This window comes from Myxine glutinosa, chromosome 4, assembly GCF_964187855.1.
Source record: "Myxine glutinosa chromosome 4, kmMyxGlut1.1, whole genome shotgun sequence".
In the NCBI taxonomy this organism is placed as follows: domain Eukaryota; kingdom Metazoa; phylum Chordata; class Myxini; order Myxiniformes; family Myxinidae; genus Myxine; species Myxine glutinosa.
In genome coordinates this window covers 74,431,668-74,454,771 of record NC_136264.1, presented here as the reverse complement: position 1 = coordinate 74,454,771, position 23,104 = coordinate 74,431,668, and the positions used below count along the sequence as shown (strand labels likewise).

Sequence of the window (23,104 nt, the reverse complement as noted above, 5' to 3'; positions counted from 1 at the left end):
ATTAATCGGACAAGTAGTTACCGAGCTATGTCCAAAAAACGATTCAACCAATCAGAGAGCAGCGAGTTATCACGTGTGCCGAACGTGGCGAACAGACTCTGCCTCGGACGGCACATTTGAGAGCGTATTCATTTATTTCACGTTGGCAAACTATGTTGCCGCTATGTTGGCGTTAAACTATGTTTTAAAACTAATTAAAACTAATTTGCGATTCTTTCGCTTTCCTGCGCGTTTGTGCACGCTATGGCGATTTCTTTACCAAACTCCGCAAGCCGTTCGCTTTGGACCAAACCATTTCATGTAAATAGAGGGGGGGGATTGTCACCGTACTCGCAAGCCGTTCGCTTTGGACCAAACCATTTCATGTAAATAGAGGGGGGGGATTGTCACCGTACTCGCAAGCCGTTCGCTTTGGCTTTGCGAATGGACCAAACCATTTCATGTAAATAGAGGGGGGGGATATAATTTTAGATATATATATAGTACGGGCACGCCCTAGTAACACCAATGAGGCAAACCCATTAACATTACATGGTGAAGAATCATCTTTGGAACAGATGGCTGACAACACATAACATCTCGTGTTACATTGATTAAACTTTGAACATAGTGCATCAACATTCACATTATGTATATATAGTTTGACTAAAATTATGAGAATGTGGTGTGGTGTAACCCGAGGTAGTATACTTCAGAGTAATTTATCAAACAAAATATTATGATTAATTATTACAGTAAATTGCCTTACTTGTTTCCAAAAAGCATATAATATAAAGTATATTACTGTCGAAGTATATTGGTGTGTTTAGAAATCAATATTTACATTATTAACGAGTCTGTGCCACTTCAGCAGGTTCTTCAGCCCGCTGTCTCTGCATTCTTTGCCTGTTTGAAGCTTGATGAGCCTGTGCCACTTCTTTCTTTTTTTTTTTTTTTTTTTTTTTTTTTTTTGTATACAAGATCGAGGCTCGTGAAAGAGCGAACATTAATCACACAGAAAGACAAACAGACACATAAAACAAATAACATCGGGAGCGGTAGACAAGATGGGGAGAGAGGGGGAAGGACACAAACACAACATTTGAGAGCAGGGACCGAGAGACATGGAGACATCGAGAGATCTGTGGGAGGGAGAGGGCTTTGGGGGGGAGGCATGTGAAGGGGGGGAGGCATGTGAAGGGGGGGAGGCATGTGAAGGGGGGGAGGCATGTGAAGGGGGGGGGGGGGTGGGAGAGGTATAAACATATGGACACTGCCAGGATTTCCAGGAAATAAGTTGGAATTTCAAACAAGGTGGATCTGGGGTGAATTAGTGGGGGTAGAAAAGATCAAGGTTATGGATGGGGGAAGATAAGAGATGGTGGTGAACAGCTGTTTTAAAGACCTGGAGGGAGGAGAGGGATTGAAGGGAGTGTGGGAGTTTGTTCCACAGGCGGGAGAAAAGAGGAATGAAAGAGTGAAGGTGAGCAGAGGGCCGAGATTTCGGCAGTTTAACCATCAGAGGGTTGCTGGCAGATCTTGTGCGACCTGTAGGAATATTTGGGGGACAGAGCACAGAGAGAGCTGGGGGAGCACGGCCGGAGAGGAGTCGGTAGAAGACAGAAAGACCACCTACCTGCCTGCGGTGAGTGAGTGAACGGCCCTCAGAGATAGCTTCATCGCGGGAGATTCCAATGATTTTGAAAGCTTTGGATTCAACAGCGTGAAGCCGAGCCAGGTGTGAGGCAGGAGCACCAGCCCATAGGGGAGAACAGTATTCCATTGAGCTGCGGATGAAAGCCTTGTAAGTGGTGAGGAGCTCAGGTGTGCCGAGGAAGGACTTCGCACGACGGAGGATGCCCAGTCGGCAACTGGCTTTGGAGGCCAGCTTGGAAATGTGGTTTTCCCAAGAAAGATCATGGCAGATAGTGAGACCCAAAAGCTTGAGTGACAGAACTTCTTGGAGAGGATTGTTGAGAAAGTAGATGGGAGGGTTGTCCAGTCGATCTTTTCGGAGAGACATAGTAAGAGAGTGAGATTTGGCAGGATTGAAAGACATGTTCCACTTGTTTGACCAGTCTGTGATTTTGTCCAGGTCTTCAGAGAGTGAGGAGGCTGCAGACTGCCGATCTGAGGGAAGAGGAATGGAGCGGCAGAGAGTGGAGTCATCAGCAAAGAGATAGAGAGGATTTTCCAGAGAGTCAGAGAGATCATTGATAAAGACCAGAAAAAGCACAGGGCCCAGCACACTTCCTTGGGGAACTCCAGCCTGAACAGGAAGGGGAGATGAGAGAAATCCATTCAGGGCCACACGTTGACTACGACCAGAGAGGAAGTCCGCAAGCCATGCATGGAGATTTCCATGGTTACCATAGGAGGAGAGTTTGGTGAGCAGAGCTGGGTGCCAGACCGTATCAAAGGCCCTTGATATGTCAAGGGAGACAGCTCTGATTTCCTGTTTGGCATTGAGGACCTCCATCCATTGTTGAGACAGCAGAAGCAGCATGTCCAGAGTAGAGTGACCTGGTCTGAAACCAAATTGATGATCAGAGATCAAGTCATTGGAGAAGAGGAAAGATTTCATATCCGAAGCAATGATGGATTCCATGACTTTGCTGATAATTGGGAGCAGGCTGATTGGTCTGTAGTTGCAAGGATCTGTTTTTGCACCTTTTTTGTGTAAAGCGGTAATGTTAGCTGATTTCCAGGATGCTGGCAGATGACCTTGAGCAAAAGATAGGGTGAAAAGAACAGAGAGAGGGTGAGATAGAGCGGCAGAGCAGGATTTTAAGACCCGTGGGCTGATGCCGTCTGGTCCAGTTGCAGAATCAGAGTCGAGGTTTGACAAAAACTCCTCCACCTTGTCAGGAGAGAAGGACACAGAGTCCAGGAACAGTTGGGTTCGACTGGGAAAGGTGGGAACAGAGAGAGATGGGTTTGGGACTAAGGATTTCGAGGCGAACACAGAGTTGAGGCATTCGGCTTTGTCACGTGCGATGTCAACTGTGTGGCCATTTGAGGTAAGGGAGGGGATGGAGGGGGAACAAACACCAGAAACGGATTTGACCAGACGCCACCAGGATTTGGAGGAAGGAGACAGGTTTGAGAGTTCATTCTTGAGTGAGGAGAGATAGTGCTTCCTGGCACTCCTGAGGGTAGACACACACTTGTTCCGAGCTTGGTGGAAGGAACTGAGATTTCCTTCAGTTGGATTAGCCTTCCAAGAGGCAAAGGCAAGTTGTTTCAGGGCAACTGCCTCACCACAAGATTCAGTGTACCATGGACGGGAGGAAGGGTAAGACAATTGAAGGCGAGATGGGATAAATCTGTGCATGAGAGAGATCAGTTTGCTTTGGAAGAATTCCCAGGAAGAATTGATGTCAGAGGCAGTGGAGATGGGAGACCAATCCAGACGATTGATGGCTGCTTGAAGACCGTCCCAGTCGGCCTGAGTGAAATGCCAGACTCGTCGACGCTGAGGAGGCTCTCTGAGAATGGCCAGAGAGATGTCCACTTTGACAAGCACATGATCAGAAGAACCGATTGGAGCAGAAGAAGAGCAGCAGACATTAGCAGGGAAGTTTGTCATAACCAAGTCTAGAAGAGAAGATACTCCATTGGCTGAGATCCGGGTCGGGAAATTGACAGATTGTGTCAATCCCAGTGAGTCACAGAAGTCCTTTGCTGAGGTGCCATGACTAGTGAGAGAGGAACCCACACCCAACCAGGTGGCATGATGACAGTTGAAGTCACCACATATGAGGAAGAGAGAGTTGGGATGAGTGGATAGAAGTTGGTCCATGTTGTCAGACATTGAAATGTAGATGGAGTCATCACTGTTTGGGGGACGGTACAGAACACATATGAACAAAAGGTGGGAGCGGAGAGGAAGCCGTAACCAGAGGTACTCCTGCGGGTGAGGAGGAAAGAGAGCAGTGCAAGGAGAGTGAGGAAGAGAGTTTTTGACAAAGATAGCCACCCCACCACCAGGCCGAGGCTCAGGTCTATCATACCGGAGGAGGGAGTAACCAGGAAGAGATATTAAGGAATCAGAGACATCTTGAAGGAGGAAAGTCTCTGTTAAGCAGATCAAGTCTGGATTGTCAGAAGCAACCTGTATGGAGAGATCAGTCAGGTTTGAGCGAAGGCCCCGGATGTTTGAGGTCCATACCGTTAATGAAGAGAGAGGGGGAGCATCGGGTACAGGACAGGGGAGGGGAGGAGTAGGGTAAGATGAAGGATGAGAGGGGGAGGTAGGGAGAGCAGTTGATAGTGTTTCAGATGTTGCAGAAGAGTTCCAAGAAAGGGAAGGATGAGGAGGATGAAAGGTTTGCTGGTGAAGGGATGCGGCACAGTGAGGGGTTGTTTGAGGGGGGGCAGAGGAAAGTAGAAGGTTTGGGGGGGTGGAGGTATGAGATAGAAGGGAGACGAAGTGGGGAGGAGGCAGCTTGGAGGAGGAGGGGGGAGGAGAGAGAATTGGAGAGGAATGGTATGTGGGGAGAATTGAATGGGAGGGATTGGGGGGGAGTTTTGAAGGGCAGGAGTGAGGGGGGAGTTTAGGAGGGGAGGGGCAAGGGGGGAGTTTTGGAGGGAAGGGGAAAGGGGGGAGATCAGGAGTGGAGGGGCAAGGGGGGATTAGGAGGGGAGGGGCAAAGGGGAAGTTTAGGAGGGGAAGGGCAAGGGGGGAGTTCAGGAGTGGAGGGGCAAGGGGGGAGTTTAAGAGTGGAGGGGCAAGGGGGAAGTTTCGGAGTGTAGGTGCAAGGGGGGGGATTTGGATGGGAGGGGCAAGAGGGGAGTTTAGAAAGTGGATGATTAATGAAAGACGAACATTGATAACAAATTGGGTTTGTTGTGATTTTCAAGTTAGCAATCCGGTTCAGGATGATGGAGGAGGGATGGAATGAATGTGAATTTAGACCATGTAGTGAGGGAGACGTATAAGATATTGAATTTCTTTTTTTTGAAGTGGAATGAGTTGGAGAGGAAATTGAGAAAAGCCTTTTAAATAGGAAGAAAAACAGCGTGTTGTAATATACCACTGAATAAAAAACAGAAGGGGAAAGGTTAAACATATTTAAAAATATTTAAACAGAACTATGAACAATCTTATATGCACAAAAATACCAACGGGGGGAGAGCCGAGAGGGACCACCACGAGTCACGTGAACAGGGCAAACGGTGGATGGCAAGGAGATAATGGGGGTGGGGCGAACAGCACACCTGGACAGAAAATACAGGATGAGACAACAGTACACGTGGAGAAAAGAAAATAAATGTTTTTGGTTTTTTTTTTTTTTTTTTGGGGGGGGGGGGGGTGGGGATTTAGAACGTTAGACAGTATTATGTTCGGGGTAGAAGGGAAAAAACCAAGAGCCAAGCAAAACACACTTAAGTTAACAAAACACCGACGGGGTACAACTACAGTACAAGGCCACACACGAGGAGCAGAACACGATTAATTAAATACGAGTTACAGGAAATTCAAACCAAAACTAACTATAATCAAACAATATCACATGGACGATAAAATAACGAATTGAAATTTGACAATCTATCTGGGGAAATGGGGGAGAAACACGTGGTCGAAGAACGAACGAACGAATAAGAAAGAATAAACGAATGAGCACAGAGAAGGTAATGTCTTTTTTTTTTGTTTTTTTGAGTTGAGATTTACATAAGGAAGTAGGCTTTGGGGTGGAAAGACTGCGAAAACAGAGAACGAAAGTTATTGGATCACAAGCGACAGGCGCTGAGAGAAAAACAAAGCCTCAAGGTTGTACAGTGTACACTGTACAGGGCCTCGAGACGACACGAATTAACGCGATTTTCAATACAGGTATGAAAGATTTGCACCGAAAATCTTTGACGGGACAATATACGTACATACACCATAAAAGAAATACAGTTATAACGAAAATACAAATTGGAACAATGACTTAACTTCGATTTCGATGGAGAGCGTGGAGACCTGCGAAAAAACGAACCATCGCCAGCAAGACCGGAAACGGAAGTCGAAACGGAAGTCGACTTCTGCAGGTTCTTTAGCTCACTGTTGCTCCATTCTTTGCCTGGCTAAAGCTTGATGAGCCTGTGCCACTTCTGCAGGTTCTTCAGCCCGTTGCATCTTCATTCTTTGTCTGTTTGAAACTTGTTGTTTTTCTGTTTCCTCTACATCTTCTCCATCCCTGAGCTTCTGCATCCTTTGTCTTACGGTAGCATGGCGTGTCTCTGTTTCTTCTGGTATTTCCTCCATGCGCATGCGCCTCATAATTTCCTTTCTCTTTGTCCCTTTCTCTTTGTCCCGTTAGACTGTATATATATATATTGTTGCGGAACTCCTCGTCGGCCTTTCCCCTTACCAATGGGGGGTTAGTCCCCTTGTCTTTGACTAGCCGACGGGATCTGGGACCGATGACGTCACTTCCGGACAGCGTTGAGTAGGGTCATAGGACTAATCACTAATACCTAATTACCAACGCTGCCCAGGAAGCAAGGAAGTAAGGCCACCCAGAATCACGGATACAGGTGGAAACGCCGAGCGGTAGCGATCCGTGACCCGAGCCGTGAGCAAAGACTAAACCCGATCCAAGTGGTTCCTAATCATGCCACACTTACCCAATGGAGGAAATCACTGATACGGTCGAATTAGGAAGAAAAAGGAATAACAGATGATTTATTTACACTTTGTACAGTAAGCAAAAGAAGACACAGTGCAGCCTTATACAGTCTTAACTTATCCCAGGACAAACGGGCCCATTTCACACTCAGACACACTCACACAGGGTTTGAGATGGACAGGTCGATGGTCCAGGGATGGCGTCCAACAGCTCGTTCTCCGGTCCCCAACGCACACCGCGAAGAAGATGGAACAGACGGCAGAAAGCTCCCTGCGTGTCGTTGGCGCGGATCGGACAATTACGGGGGGGGGAACGGTAAGCTGGGCTTGGCGGGTACACTTGCGTGGCTGCGTACGTAATAGATGAATATTCGCTCCCAATACAAGTTCAATCAAGGGCTCTCCCTTGTGCAAGTCTCTCCCAAAGCGCCAATCAAATCAAGCCCTTCCAACACAATGCTTTATGGTAAGGACGATCTCGAGGCCCTATACTCCGGCGATCTCCCTGCCTGGACTCCCTGCATGTGCGCTTTTGCCTCACCGACTTCGGGACACGCTGCGGAGATTCCCGTACATGCACGGCTGAAGCCGACGTCCCTGCCGCGAACATCACCAAGGGGGAACGCCCAACAAGCCGTCCGGGGCGAGCTGCACCAAGCGGCCGTGCTTTGAGCGCGTCCTCTTCTTCCTCCCTTTCCCCATGTGAGTCAGAGGGCCCTTGTCTGGGCCACGTAAGTAAGAACGGTTAAGTTTCTCTCCTGTGTCTCTTTTCTCTGGCCATTGTACAAATGTTAATAAACCTGTGTTTGCTTCCAACTTGGCCGTTTACGTCTTTTCACCATTGGCCTCGCATTGCACGAGATAAAACCGCTCGACCGGGTTCCTAATAATTAACGGCACGAGTTACGTGACACGCAAACCGCTCGGGCGTATCAACCCAGCGTGACTCGTGTGAGGTTCAGCCCCCGTCCTCGTGGCGGCGTGTGTATCGAAGGTACTCGGGTATCTGACCGGAAACACTTCCACGCACTCGCAGCGGGTTTAGCCGCTGGAATTGCTTAGCAATCTGCCCCCCCCCCCCAAGAGTGTACAGTGGGTAGCGGCCTCGTGGACTCGAAGCTCGTGGGGGAGAAGGGCTTAACCCCCCCTCAGTACGTCAACGGGCTCGAGATCCGCAACAATATATATATTGTTATATGAAGTAACCGTATATATATGTATATACGAAGGCCAGTCAATAAGTAACCTTAAAATGGCGATATAAATTCGAGAATGTAATGTGTGTAGTTGTAGATGACATATGTTATATCTATGGGTAAGAAGTCATGTTTTGCCTGTTTTAGATCTGGCAACATTGATCGTATGACGTCAGCAGAGCAGTTCCAAGATGGCGGCTCCCTTAGAAGCATGCACCTGGGAGGAGCAACGTTCTGTAATCCATTTCTTGGGAAGTGAGGGTGTGAATCCCAGTGAAATCCATCGCAGAATGAAGATGCAATATGGTGACGCATGTTTATCTTTGCAGCAGGTGTACGACTGGGACAGGAAGTTTAAAAGTGGAGTGTCCAGTGTGGCAGACGCTGCTCGCTCGGGCCGGCCTCACACAGCCGACACACCAGAAATGGATGCAGGAGTTGATCGCGTGCTAAGGGAAAACCGTTGCGTTATGCTGGATGGAGTGGTTTCCGAATCGAACATTAGCCATGGTCCAGCACGCCATATCATTCACAACATGCTGGCGTTCCGCAAATTGACTGCAAGGTGGGTGCCGAGACAACTCACACCCGGACTGAAAGTGGGTTTTGTGAAGAACTTCTTCATGAGTAATCATGTTTTGTTTTGCACCAAAGAATAATAATAAACTTAGTTTATTGCAGGTATCGTTCTTCAAAATGTGCCCAGGGTTTCTGGACCACTCTGTATATATATACAGTCACGTGAAAAAGTAAGTACACCCCATGTAAAGTTTTGACTTTTTCAACATATTTCAACATACAGCTATTTGATCTTCATTTCAACAATATTGATAGATAAAGGTGATATAATATAACAAATATCATGAAACATTTACATTTTGTAGTCCATTTTATAATTTAAATAAACATAAATGCAAATTTCGCATGTGTAAAAAGTAAGTAGACCCTTGGCTCTAATAGGTGGTATTGCCCCCTTTGGCAGAATCAACCTCAAGTAGGCGTTTCCTATAATTTCGCTCTTTCACGAGCCTCGATATTGTATACAAAAAAAAAAAAAAAAAAAAAAAAAAAAAAATTGTCTACCAGTCTCTGACATCGACTGGGAGAAATTTTTGCCCACTCCTCAATGCAAAATTCTTTCAGCTGTGCGATGTTTGAGGGGTTTCTTGCATGCACAGCTCATTTAAAATCCCCCCACAACATCTCGATGGGATTTAGATCCGGGCTTTGACATGGCCATTCCAGAACCCTCCATTTCTATATTTTCAGCCATTTCTTGGTGGATTTACTGGTATGTTTAGGGCCATTGTCATGTTGCAAGTTCCACCTTCGGTTGAGCTTCAACTTTCCGACAGATGGCCTCGCATTATCCTCAAGCACCCTCTGGTACAATGAAGAATTCATAGTGGATTCGATGATGGTGAGCTGCCAAGGTCCTGACGCAGCAAAGCTGCCCCAAACCATAATATTTCCACCACCATGCTTTACAGTTGGTATCAGGTTCTTGTGGTCAAATGCTGTCTTTGGTTTTCGCCAAACATGTCTTCTGGTACTGTGGCCAAATAGCTCTACCTTTCACTCATCTGTCCAGAGCACATTGTTCCAGAAGTGCTGGTCTTTGCCTCGGTGTTCATTGGCAAACTTTAGTCTTGCCCTGATGTTCTTTCTGGACAGCAAAGGTTTCCTCCTGGCACACCTCCCATGTAGATCAAATTTGTACAGCCTCTTTCTAATGGTAGACTCATGCACTTTGACATCAACAGTGGCAAGACTACAGGTTGCAACCTGTAGGTCCCTTGATGACATTCTGGGGTTCTTAGAGACTTCTTTCAGCATCTTGCAGTCTGCTCTCGGGCTGAACTTGCTGGGGCGGCCTGGCCTGAACAAGTTGGCAGTTGTTTGGAATCTTCTCCACTTGTAGATGATCTTCCGGACGGTCGAATGATTGATTTCAAATTGTTTGGAGATCTTTTTAAATCCCTTCCCAGACTCGTAGGCATCTATAACCTTCTTTCTGGAGGCCTCAGAGAGCTCTTTTCATCTAGGCATGTTGATGCCGCACACTTCAACAACAAAGAGCAAACCAAACTAAATGTCTGAGGTTTAAATAAGACAGGTTCCTCCAAGATCCTCTCTAACAATGTTCTAATCATTTGCACCTGAGCTGATGCACCTGATTCTAATTTTAGGTGTTTGAAGTAGTGATAAATGTAGGGGTGTACTTACTTTTTCCACATGTGAAATTTGCATTTATGTTCATTTAAATTATACAATGGACTACAATATGTAAATGTTTCATGATATTTGTTATGTTATATCACCTTTATCTATCAATATTGTTGAAATGAAGATCAAATAGCTGTATGTTGAAATATGTTGAAAAAGTCAAAACTTTACATGGGGTGTACTTACTTTTTCACGTGGCTGTACATATTCGCACCAGACCTGCGTTTAAATATGAGTTGATTCACTCTCCACTCGCCTCTGTCTCCAGATTCACAATGAGGCTGTTTCTGCTGTTTCCTGTAGTTGTGTCACAGTATTCTTTGCTTGTTTAGATGAAGCTCCAATCATCTTGAGGTACTTCAGCATGGACCTTGCCACAAAACCAAAGGTCCATGGAGTGTGTTTGCAGTTTGCTGGGCAGTTTCAAACCGATTGGGTAGATGGGTCGGGTGAATGTTTCGGTCATGAACAGGAGTCGTTATCCTAGGACGTCCACTGGTATAATCTGTTGTTGATCCAGTGGCTTGATAATGTCTGCTGAGGTCATAAACAGTTATTCTCCTCACGTTAAAGAGCCTTGGAACATGGGTAATGGAAGAGCCTGCTTGAGTATGTCCAATGATTTGATTCCTCTCATTTTCTGTAAGACGTGGCATTGTAAGACGTTAAACAATGTAATCACTATGTTGTTTCAACGATACACATTCTGGTGTCTCAACAAAACTTTCACATTTGCTCAGAATGCCTCGTGTCACCTCTACAAATCTAAGGATGAATGAGTTGCATGTGCTGAATGATTATTACATGAGGCAATTGCGTTACGTGGAAACGTGCAATCAGGTGTTCTACGCATCCCTCATGCCAAAAAGGCACTTGGAATGACCGCTGGAACAGTCCTTCTGTTCAACAATTACATTATCAATATTCTACATGTGGTGGAGATTATATATAACCATTGTCTACACCCAAACAAAACAATTATTTGCTGCTGAACCCCAGCAAAATGCCTTTTATGTAACGGATAGTAACTTTCGATGCACACTGTGATTTATTAGGTAAATTAATCAAGGTTGAGAAACAAATTGATCAATGGACGATACAAATAAATTTTCCATTTGAGACCTTGTCCAGAAGGAGGATGCATGGGGTGGACAAGATGGATACAGAAGCAAACTATCAGCAAAGGTACCAAACAATCCACCAATAGGTTAGGGTTTTTAAGTTCCCAACGCAATTTGTTGGAGATGTGAATCACAATGCACGTTGTTATTTTTTTTGTACGGTTGGGATGTGGGTGAAATCTCATCCGACATATAAAACAAAATCAATTACCACGAGCCAAATATTCTTACAGAGAGATCATAATTTGGAGGATTAAAAATAACAACTTAATTTTTTGTCAATCATTTGTCAACATGTCAATATGATTATAAATTCGTTAGAGATACATTATGGAAAGGCAGAAGAAGTGCATTACAAAATGTCTGTCTTTGCACATTGATGTGCTGCTGAATAAAGCCAATATAGTACATCTTTCCAGATGATGTGCTCTAATAAGACATTCTAAATTAAAACCTTGTATCCAGTCAAGTAAGATTCCATGACACTTTACATGCCCCGGATTTAAGACGCCTCTCTGCTAAGGTCACGAGCCCGTTTCCCAACACGCAACAAATGTAATGTCTCATTAATGTCACTTATTTTCACATATGAAAATGCAATTGTGATCCTCCAATTTTCACATTATTACGTTAGTATTTTGAAGTTTTCCCCAAAATTGCCATGGTGTTAACTCATGCCATATTGATGCAATGAAGAAACCTCGTCCCGCAATCCTCTCACTGTGCAAACCCAGGACTAAGAAGTCCCACTTTCTGCTGACCATTGGCAGGATTGTATATTAATGCCGGCACGATTTCATGTGGCCTCACATGCATGTTTCGATCCGATGAGGTGAACAGTGCTGATTGAAATGTTCCATCTCTCATTTTCCAACACTTTCATGCCTGCCCACTACCCACAAACTCACATAAATTCCAACTTCAGCACCTTTTAGCATTTAATCCATGACTGGCACATTAAAATTTTATTCTCATTGAGAAACAAATAAACACGAATAAGTATAAAACTGTGCAATGCAATACACTCATGTCATTTGAACTTTCATGATAGAGTCTCCAGTGAAGAGCTGAGAAATACATTTAAAGCGTAGACAATGATGGTAATATATCTCAAAATATGAAGCAGAAATTTGACCATCAGAAACATTTTATCAAGTGTCAGGTCAGTCTTTTGGGACTGCCACTGGTAACATGTAACCCAGTGCTACCTGCCGCATGGTCGGGTTGTCAGCGACTAAACCGACACAATCAATGGTTTTGCTAGTGGGGAGGGTGACTGTGACACCCTGCCAGGACCAAAACCAACACCTGGCAAAGGGTGGATGAGTTATTGTAGGGAGCCAACGGCCATCCAGTAAGGAGATGGTGTCTCCTAAAAAACACCCATCCAGTTTGGACCAGTTTGAGTCATACCAAAGACTTTAAAAATGGTACATGCTGCTTCCTTGCTTGACATTCAGTGTTTGAAAGGATAGAGCATGGATCATCCACATCAGTTGGCATCCACGGGAGGAGGAAATTCCCTGCTGAGTATGGTGAGAAAAGCGGTTGCTGGTACCCAGAGTATCGCGATTGCCATTGTTGTGACGTTGCTGGTACCCAGAGTATAGCAGGAAGTGACGGCAGTGACGGCACTTCCACTCAGCTCAGTGGCTGTGTTAAGCGTTTCTCTCATCAGTATATCCATGTGTGAGTGTGCGTCAGCTCTATTACGAGCCTTACTCCATGTATAAAGTCAAGGTGTCAGTGAGGTCAGACCACTGGTGTGCAGGTCCAGGCTTTGCTGGAGAGTGAGGCTATGCCCATCATGTCGGTTCCCGGAGTGCTCAGGACAGACCCTGTCGCGGTTGACTCGGTGCCCGGGCTTGTCGACTCGCCATGGAGGAGGTGTGTTCTTGTGACCACGGGGCAGCGGGTAAGTAAAAAGCTGAGTTGTAGGGAACTTAGAAAGAGATAAGCCAAGGGTCGGTGTCAGGTTGAGCCACATTTGGAATTTGTTGATACACGTGCTTGCTTCTGTAGGAGCTGTGAGTCATGAGCAGCTGGTGTCTCATTATAATGGACAAAAGTTGGCAGAGTGGGAGGCTCAAGCCCAGCAGTGGCTGCAGAGAGGGGCAGAAATGCCCAATAACAGGGTTATAGCATGCAGCTGTGTTAGCCAGAAATTTTAAATTCAAATGGCAATTTATATTGGAGCACTGGAGCAGCCTCGGTGGGAGTTTGTCCCCGGACTGCAATATTCGGACCAGGGGAGGTTAAGGGGTTCGGCCTCGTGTGAAATTGCCCCCTAGAATATTGGGTTGTCCCAGGCAGCTGTGGAATTGCACTGGTAGGATTTGGACGTAGGGTCCGATCACGGGTATTGTGGCATGACCCGTGCCCCAGAGGGAGGCTGGTGTAGTGTGGCATCCCTTGCCCATCGGGATGCTGTCCGAGCGAGTATCTCGGGCCGGTGGGGGTGCAGGACCCTGGAGGGGGTTGAGACCTCTGGGGGTCCGAAGTGGTTCCTCCTGGGTGCAACATGATGCACCATGAGGACCACTGGGGGGGGGGGGGGGGGGGTTGCGGGCCACACTTTGGTGGTGGCACCACTGAGGGCCAGTAAGGGCCTGACGTGGTGACTGCCCAGGCATGCTGCCTGGTAGCCTCTTCCTGAGGCTCTGGGACAGCCGGCATGTAGTGACCTGCCATGCTGTGCTGGTCTATGGACATGGGTCAAACTGCATGGACTGAGTATGAGTACAGCCCACCGGACAACCACTGGAGCATCTGTGAAATGTGATGGAGTGTTTGGGAAAGGCCCGGTGGAGGGCCACATGACCTTTCTCAGATGGTGCGCTGTGATTAATGGGCTCTCGGTTTGTGAGGAGAGCCCTTGGTTTGATTGGCTCAGATTACATAGGCTGTGTGATGTTCAGGCACACTCAGGCCATCTGTGTCAGCCACCGAATCGTCTCAGTTGGTAGGAATTGTGTGTGTTACTAGCCTGCTCCATATTACTTGGAATTGCTTTATGAATTACTTTATGTATGACTTGCTTGATTTTTAACGGAGGGAGAATGTGATGAAATATGTTGTATTGTCTCGAGCTGAGTGGCGCGACTATCCGCGTGAAGGGATGACCTGGAGGGGGCTTATAAAGACTGTCCATTTGGTGCAATAGAGGTGGCATACTGTATCCCTGCGCTGTAGACTACCGAGATTTAACAGGTACGTAAATTTGCTTGCTTGCCAGGAACTAGAAAGAGATGTATGCTTTGATTGCCTTTATATGGAACTAATAAACTATTCTTGTGTTGTAGGATTGGTATGAGAAATAGTTCAATAAAGCCTCAATTATTGCCAGAGGTCTGAGTTTGATTCCACAACAGGCTGATTGGCTGCAGCAGACGCTGCTGGTATTGAACGGGTTCCCCAGTGGTAATTGGATTTTTAAATTTACTTTTCCCTATTGTCACGACTCGCCATGCTTTGTTATTGGGGGTATGCAGGTTAGTTGGGGAATTAGTGTGGGTGATGGGCAAGAGTGGCCATGAGAGCCAAGCACATGTATCGGGTGGAAAGGATTAAAATGTGATGTGTTGTGAATGAAGAAATATGTTTTGTTTGTGTGTTTGATTGGTGTGTACACAGGCCATGGCATGGTAGGTACCCTGTACCATGTTGTAGGTGATGGAAAATTGAATGACAGCGGGAGAGGACGTGACATTTGGGGTTTTGGGGGCGGGGAAGGTGTGCGTGTCCACAGGTACAGATCAGGCACTGGTGGAGAAGTGACCATGGCCCCTCCTGAGAAAACTCGCCCCTGGTAGCAGGTGGTATCTGGAAATTGGGGGCCCGTCCGAGGAGGGTCTAGTATGAGTGACTAATGGGCTGTGTGATGTTCAGGCACACTCATGCTTTCAATCCTCACCTTCAGGCCGCTTCAGACAAATTAGCCCAGGTTTCTTAATACAGTTGTATTGTTTTCATAATATTAATAAAATGATAAAATAGTAAATATAATCATAACACTGCAATGACTTTGTCATGACTGCAACTGGATTGAAGCGATGTATGGTTGGTTCATTGTTGACTCAAAATATATTGAATAAACCAGTGTCTCAATGCAATCTCCAGTGTCTCACATCTCACTTCCTTGGTGACAGACAGCTTAGAGACTTACAGTGCTTCAAAATAATTTAATACTTACATTATTTGCTAACTGGTATCTCCACCCAGGTCATACTATCCTCTTAACTGAAGTATCAACCAAGCCCAGCTCTGCCACTGTTAGACTTTCTGTTTTGTTTTAAATAGATATCATTCATATACAGTTTGTATATGAATGATGCTTATAAAACCAAGCTTGCTACATTCATTGGTGAAAATGTTACCAACAGGAATTATTCTGTCATTCCCAATGGAAAATTTGAAAGATGGGAAATTATCTTTACCAGTAATGTGAACAAAGGGCTGCAACTGAAACAGGACACGGTGTTACATGGGATTAATGTTGGGATTAGTGCAGGCATGGGAGAGCAATTCAGAGGATTTATTGCAGGATTAGTTGAGCAAGTCAGGTCACTATACTAACCCATAATATACCCATAAGCTTGGAGCTGGAATGTCATGTCAAATATGGATATGACTGAGACTCGGACCACTCACCTCCTATGTTTTGCAGTGTGATGGCAAATCCCGCTGCAAGCTTCCCCGGTATTCCAAATGCTCTATAACCCAGCTGTTCATAGGCCCGGATGCCTGTCGGAGGTTTCCAAAGTGAGAAGTATGGTCACAAGTGAAACATGAGCAGTAAGGTTAATACATGGATCAAAGGAGGATATTAAAATGCATTTGCGGAAAGTGTATTCATGCGAGGGTTACGGGTGCCATGGAATATCTTCAGATCCAAACAAAATGAAGCAGAGCACTTAATTTAATGTTGATGTATTTGTGAAATAGTATATTCAGGGGTGACAACGAAATGAGAAGAATATTTGAACTAAAAGAATTGTTTGATAGCATTGCATGGAGTCGCATGCATTGCATGCTTTCAACCAATTGTCCTGTTCTGAATTGTGCTGTTCAGAGGATATCGTTTTTACAAAGACACACCAGATCACTGCTTGAATGCATGTGGATTGTGAGGTTGATATTTGTATTGGGTGAAAAAAGACCATACCACAGCTTGTGTTTGTGGTGTTGATTGTTATCGCCATAATTTGGGTTTCAGAAGGTGGAACGGAGTCTGGGTACTGATATCTCAATACGCAATGATGTATTTTCGTTTTTGTCCCTGAATACAATGGCAGTCGCAATGCTTTGTTTTCTAAGTTCACGCTCGATGGAATCATCAGGTCATATGTGAGCTCATTCTATGTCCTCATTTTTACTGATTGTCCTTGGTTTGTGTTTCCACGGGTTTTCTGGTACTGGGATGTTTATATTTTTGCAGATATGCCAATGAATCACTTTGCATTCTTTGTTGTTCCGTTGTGTGTAAAGTTGTTCTGACAGTAGTTTTTTGCATCCCAAGAGCAGGTGACTAGTACTTTCTATTTCTGTCTTGCAGAATCTACACTTGTCGGTCTGGCTCAGGGTATGTCCGAAGCCATTGGTATAGTGTCCTTGATCTTGGGCATTTATTATGATTCGTTCACCATCCCAGTTAGGCTGACCTCTTCTTAGCCATTCCAGTGAGCCTTCTTTGTCTATCCCCACTCTGTCTAATTATTTTTTGTATTTACCTGTTCCTTTGTCATTCTCTCAGTTGTTGGTGTTTATTTCTTGATATTTCTTTATATATATTTTACTTGCGCCACTGAAGGTGGATGGTGGTTATGTTTTCACCCCTATCTGTTTTTCTGTCTTTGAACAAGATATCTCAAAAAGTTGTGGACTGATTTGAACGAAATTTAGTGCAGAGGTTGGGTATGTGACACAGACGAAATGATTACATTTTGGTGAAGATCTGGATCGGGATCAGGATCTGAGAATTTTTTAAGTGAGTGATATACATGTAACACAATATCTCAAAATGTCGTGTATGGATTCAGACAAAACTTGGTGGACAGGTTGTGTGTGTGACAAGGAAGAATTGATTCCATTCTGGTGAAGATTCAAATCCAGATCCGGATCAGAGAATTTTTTAGTGATTCTTCACCATTAAGATATAGGGCCAAAAATGACATATAGCATGATATTTCTGAAAGTTGTGGATGAATTATGACAAAACTTGGTGGATGAGTTGGTTAGGTGACAAGAACAAGCCGATTAGATGTTGACTCAGGTCTGAATCCAATTTTCGAAAAAAAAATCCAAGTCCGAATTTTTTGTGGCCTATCAGTGGGATACAAAACGTAAACTGATCAGCCTGGGAAGGTATGCTCTCCATATTGGGTGTGTGGAATATGTATATATATATATATATATATATATATATATATATATATATATATATATATATATATATATATACACACACACACACACACACACGTAATACACATCTGAGCTTTGAAATTAATCTTAAGGATTATATAATAATGTAGATCTGAATGTACAAGTTCACAGACAACAATGCATGCAGACAGACAATAGTGTGTAGGTAAATCTTCCGGTACTGCACTATTTGAGATAAAAACATTCCCTTCAATATCATCTTTTTTTCTAAATAAGTGTTACTGTTTGGTGCAATAAACAAACACCACCCCTGCAACTTGCATATTAATCTGTCATAGTGACCATTCAGCTAAAGACCAGTTATTTCCCAGCTAACTTGTGAAGCATAAAGTCTGCTGCTGGGATCAATAACCATGCAGTTAATTTTGTTAAAAAAACAAAACATTTAATCACCACGAAAGTTCCCATCATACCAAAATGCCTCAACAAGTGAAACTTGTTCTTATTAAGTTGAGGTGACAGTTTTTTTTATCCTATCTCCATCATAATCATTATCTTCATTGTGCTGAATGCAAATCTCTCTGCGAGTTGATAACTGTAGTACGTACCAACAACCCCAGCTGTTTTCAGCAGCAAATGGATGGAATAAACCGACAGGAGAGCCACAGATACGAGCAGGCATCTTGGGAAGGAATAAGAAGGCAGGGTTTCAAAAAAGCTTTTAGCTTTAATCAACAGTTCATGGGTGCATCTACATCCAGTCTAAATATCCTGATTATCTTGTACCGATAAAGGTTCCATCCCAACAGAAGTTGGGAAAATTATTCCATAAAGATCATTGCAGTTGGAATTCTAAGATTTTTTAAATATAAAATGCGCACGCAAACACATCTAGTTTTTCAGGTCTGTTCCTCACAATTTTATTTATTTATTGTACAGTATCAGCTATTCCTAAAACATAATACATGTACTGTATGTACTACAACTTAAAGGATTGCTGTAACTTATGTTAATGTCACAACATCCTATGTTCAACTTTATTTAAATTGTAAACCTCAAAATATAGTTCCCTTAACTTGTAATAAAGTAAGAACTTTGTGGTTTACACCATGTGTTGGCTCTTAAAAGAGCTATTTAAATTATTTATACAGTACTGTACTTTAAAATAGCTTTAAAGAAAAAAAAAGAAGAGAAAAGTAGTCCTCAAGGTTTCAGGCAGCACGCTCCGCCCATCGACAGAAGGAAGTAACTGGAACGAATGGGATGTAGCGTTTATAAGAACTGCACACCCCCATTGGCTTGTTATTGTGAGGTGCCGATTGGCTGTTCATTGTGCATTGCTGATTGGCTGGTGTAGTTTTGCTCATCATAGTCCGTTATCCTCGGTGTATTGATATCTATGATTATAGGTGTCTGCTTGTTAATGAGGGAGAGTTATCGCCAATGAGTAGCCCGTTATCGCTAATGGATAAACTCTGCATCCCATTCGTTCCAGTTACTTCCTCCTGGTGAAGGGCAGAACATGCTGCCTGAAAAGTCGAGGCCTACTTTTCTTCTTTTTCTTTTACTTTGGAGTTATTTCTAAAGTAAATAATATAAATAGCTCTTTTAAGAGCCAACACATGGTGTAAACCACAAACCTTTTACTTTATTGTTATTCCACCATGGAAACTTTTAAACAACAATGACTTAACTTGCAAGCAATTGACTCATTTTGGGCGCTGTTCTTCCTCAAAGCACACACACACGTGGACTGTTTCTTCTATAAAAGGAAAACTTCTACAAACAATTTTCGATCGCTACCTGAAAAATGTCCTAATTTCCAACAAATGCAACAGTGCATGTGAAATGGACTAATGGCTCCCAGCTGGCCATCTCTAAAGTCCTTTTTTGTATGTTCTTCCTGGATACCTTCAACTAAAACCCATAAAATTTTAGCACTGAACTTCCTGCATTTTGGTAATAGTGGCTCCAGAGGTGGGCTTGTCCAACAGAGTGGCTCCAAAGATTAATCAGATCAAAGAAGATTAAAAACACATTTTCCTTTCGAGGCCCTTAACAGCAGTTGCAGCTTCAAAACTGTGTCAGATATCATCCAAAATATTACTTTTTCTGCTTTACAAAAATCACGCATATTTAAGAGAAACAACAATGTTTGGCCAGCATTTTCAATGCCAGTCAAAAGAAATACTTCAAAACCTCAATTTAGACAAATGAAAGTGATACGAGAACCTGCAGCATCTCCTAAATATAATGTATCAACTTTCCCTGTTCACCAATATTACTTTAATAGAATTGACAACTTGCAAGACAACGCTCCAAGATGATTGGATTATTTTCATTTCATTCCATTCTTTTTCAATGTCCATGTGAAACATGGAATTTTTCATCCACTGGAAATTCTAAAAAGGTGCATCACATCCTTTTCACATTAGCATTGAACATGTGAATTGAATTAGGTACAAACGATAGTTGAAAACTATATCACAAGAGAGGTGGAACACGAAGGGGAATGCCTGAATGATTTCAACTAAAACTAGAACGGCACTCGGTAGAGCGCATACCTCTGCCAGGCTGAACAGTCTATGTTTTGTATCCCACTGATAGGCTGGATCTCGATTCAGACCTGAAACAAAATCTAATCGGCTTGTTCTTGTCACCTGACCAACCCATCCCCCAAATTTAGTAATAACTCGTCCACAACTTTTGGAAATATCATGTTATATATCACTTTATGACCCGATCTCTCAATGGTGAAGAATCGCTAAACTTAAATAACTCTCGCATCCGAATCCATATTCCGATCTTCACAAAAATCGAATTGATTCGGTGTTCTCACACACCCAACCTGTCCACCAAGTTTCATCCAAATCTGTCTGTAACTTGTTGAGATATCCTGCTATATGTCAGTTTAGCCCTATCTCCCAATGGTGAAAAATCACTTAAGAAATTCTCAGATCCAGATCCGGATCTTCACCAAAATCTAATCATGTCGTTCGTGTCACATACACTACCTCTACGCCAAATTTCGTCCAAATCCGACCACAACTTTTTGAGATATCTGGTTCATAGACAGACAGACAGACAGGGGTGAAAACACAACCTCCATCCACCTTCGGTGGCGGACACAAAGATGAAGTTGATCGGTTGAGCCCGCCTTATCCTGTGAACCTCTTCAGCACAGCACATTTCTCATACAATGTACAGATTGAGGGAATATTTGTCTGGATTACATGATGAGCAATCCTTCTGTGTCAAATTCGTAAATGTACCTATCAAACTGAAAGTAGGAATACTTTGAATCAAGGACTGATAGAAAAGAACCAAAAGGTCATTTTTGACATGAAACTCTTTCAATTTCCTTAAAAAGTACAATCTTTGGTTTGCTTCTGTACTTCGCTCATATATTCAGGTTCGGAAAATCTAGTTTTAATGAGGTGGAAGCGGCAGTGGTGATCACTGTTTAAAAATTCTTATGCTCAGAAATTTGTTCTGTACTATAATCATGAATATTCAAAGGGTCATGGCTACATGCTAAGCGGCGAAAAAAAAATTCCTTTGTCATGTTTACATCAAGAACTTAATAATGAATACCACAAGTATACGACCTTCTGAACTCCATTCACATATTCATTCGTATTGATGACTACTAACCCACAAATTAGGATATCATCGGCACATTTGATAACACTACAATTCGGACTTGACTGCAGTAGTTTCTTGTATACAAAGAACACAAAATGTGGGAGACAAATACACAACCTTGTGGTATTTCAAGACTCAAAACCTTGACATGTGATACCTGTACCATATTATTACACATCACCTGTTGTGGTCTATCTGTAAGAAAACTGAATTAAACTGGAAAGCCGCGGTGTGACATCTAATTTCAGTAGCTAGTTAATTAATACGTGTGGTACAATGGTATTGAAGACCATGGAGAAATCAATAAATACTGATCTCACAAAAGAGTATCTAAACGATGGAACAATCGTTGGAGATAAACAACCAAAGCATCCTCAACATCTCTATTACTCTTACTAGCGTGACTCGGCGCGCACCGTGCGCCTCACCACACGTCATTTCAGAGGGGTAGGCATCTTTGGCCATTTCGGTGTCTTTTGGTCTTTTGGATTCTCTGGGCCTTTAAGGGTATTTTGGCTCTTTGAGGTGTTTTGGGTCTTCAGGGTCTTTTGTGTCTTCAGAGGCTTTTGGGTCTTAAGAGTCTTCGGTGTCTTTTGGGTCTTCAGGATGTTTTGGGTCTTCTGGGTGTTTTGGGTCTTCAGGGTGTTTTGGGTATTCAGGGTGTTTTGGGTCTTCTGGGTGTTTTGGGTCTTTGGGGTGTTTTTCTTCGGGGTGTTTTGGGTCTTCAGGGTGTTTTGGGTCTTCAGGGTGTTTTGGGTCTTCAGGGTGTTTTGGGTCTTCGGGGTGTTTTGGGTCTTCTGGGTGTTTTGGGTCTTCGGGGTGTTTTGGGTCTTCGGGGTGTTTTGGGTCTTCGGGGTGTTTTGGGTGTTCGGGGTCTTTTCTGTTTTTGGGTATTCAGGGTCTTTTTGAGCCTCAGGGCCTTGAAGGGTATTTTGGGTCTTTGGGGTGTTTTGGATCTTTGGGGTCTTTAGGGTATTTTGGGTCTTCAGGGGTCTTGGTGGTCTGAAGGGTCTTGGGGGAGTTAGAAGGTCGTCAAAGGTCTGAGGGGTCTCAGCAGTCTCAACGCAATTAAGAAGGTTAATTAAGAGGGTGGTCTTTTTATTTGAAGAAGAAGAAGACGTTTTCATCGCATATAAACATAGCGACATAACGACATAACCATATACGTTTGCTCTATTTCTATTACAATAAGATATAAACATAGTGACAAACATAACGACATAACGACATAACCATGTACGTTTGCTCTATTATAATAAGATATACAAATTGAGATTGGTCAAACAAAACGAGATTGGTCAGAAATACATGAAAACACACGGGACAAGTTGTTGACGACAACGTTTCAAAACCTTGTTAGAAATACCATCTGGGCCAGTGTCCTTGCTGACCTTAACCTGAGCAAATACATGACGAACCTCATCCACATTCACGACAAGACTCTCATCCGAATAATGAATCGTTTCCTTTAACATTTCAACAATATAAATCATTCTCAAGTTTGAAATCATGAACAGCAAATCTACAAGAAAAACAAGAAAAAGAGCAATCAGAGATTGCAAACCCTCGCCAGGATGTATTTTCCGTGGTTTTTAAGGCTTTTGTGTTAAAACAAATATGGCGGCCAAACCACGTGACCGATGACGTCATCATCATTATTTGATTTCTAAACTAATTTATTCCTTGATGATGCTCAAGAAATTTCATCTTGATCGGATGAAGTTTTGTACTTGTCGAATTATGACGTCATAATGGAGGCACCTATGACATCATCATTAACATATTTTATTCCCCAGGGAGAGTTCTTTACAATGAGCCATGTCTCACTTTTTTCTATTCAGCACTTTCGGAGATATAGAGGTGCAAAGTTTTTTGGTTTTACCAAGATGGCGGGTTTTACCAAGATTTTACCAATTGTTAAATTGTTAACGGACGTA

General features: G+C 43.5%; 1 protein-coding gene across 2 annotated transcripts in view; it reads right to left on the bottom strand.

Moving 5' to 3' along the window:
* The window catches only part of LOC137424800 (sodium-coupled neutral amino acid transporter 3), a 141,657-nt gene that overhangs the window by 82,261 nt on the left and 36,292 nt on the right, over positions 1-23,104 (bottom strand). For both annotated transcript variants that reach the window (XM_068112644.2, XM_078775964.1), the window contains exons 5-6: positions 18,131-18,204; positions 15,789-15,881 (exon numbers count right to left, since the gene is read on the bottom strand). In XM_068112644.2, the coding sequence (XP_067968745.1) occupies positions 15,789-15,881; positions 18,131-18,204 (167 nt within the window). The remainder of the gene's footprint in view (positions 1-15,788; positions 15,882-18,130; positions 18,205-23,104) is intronic.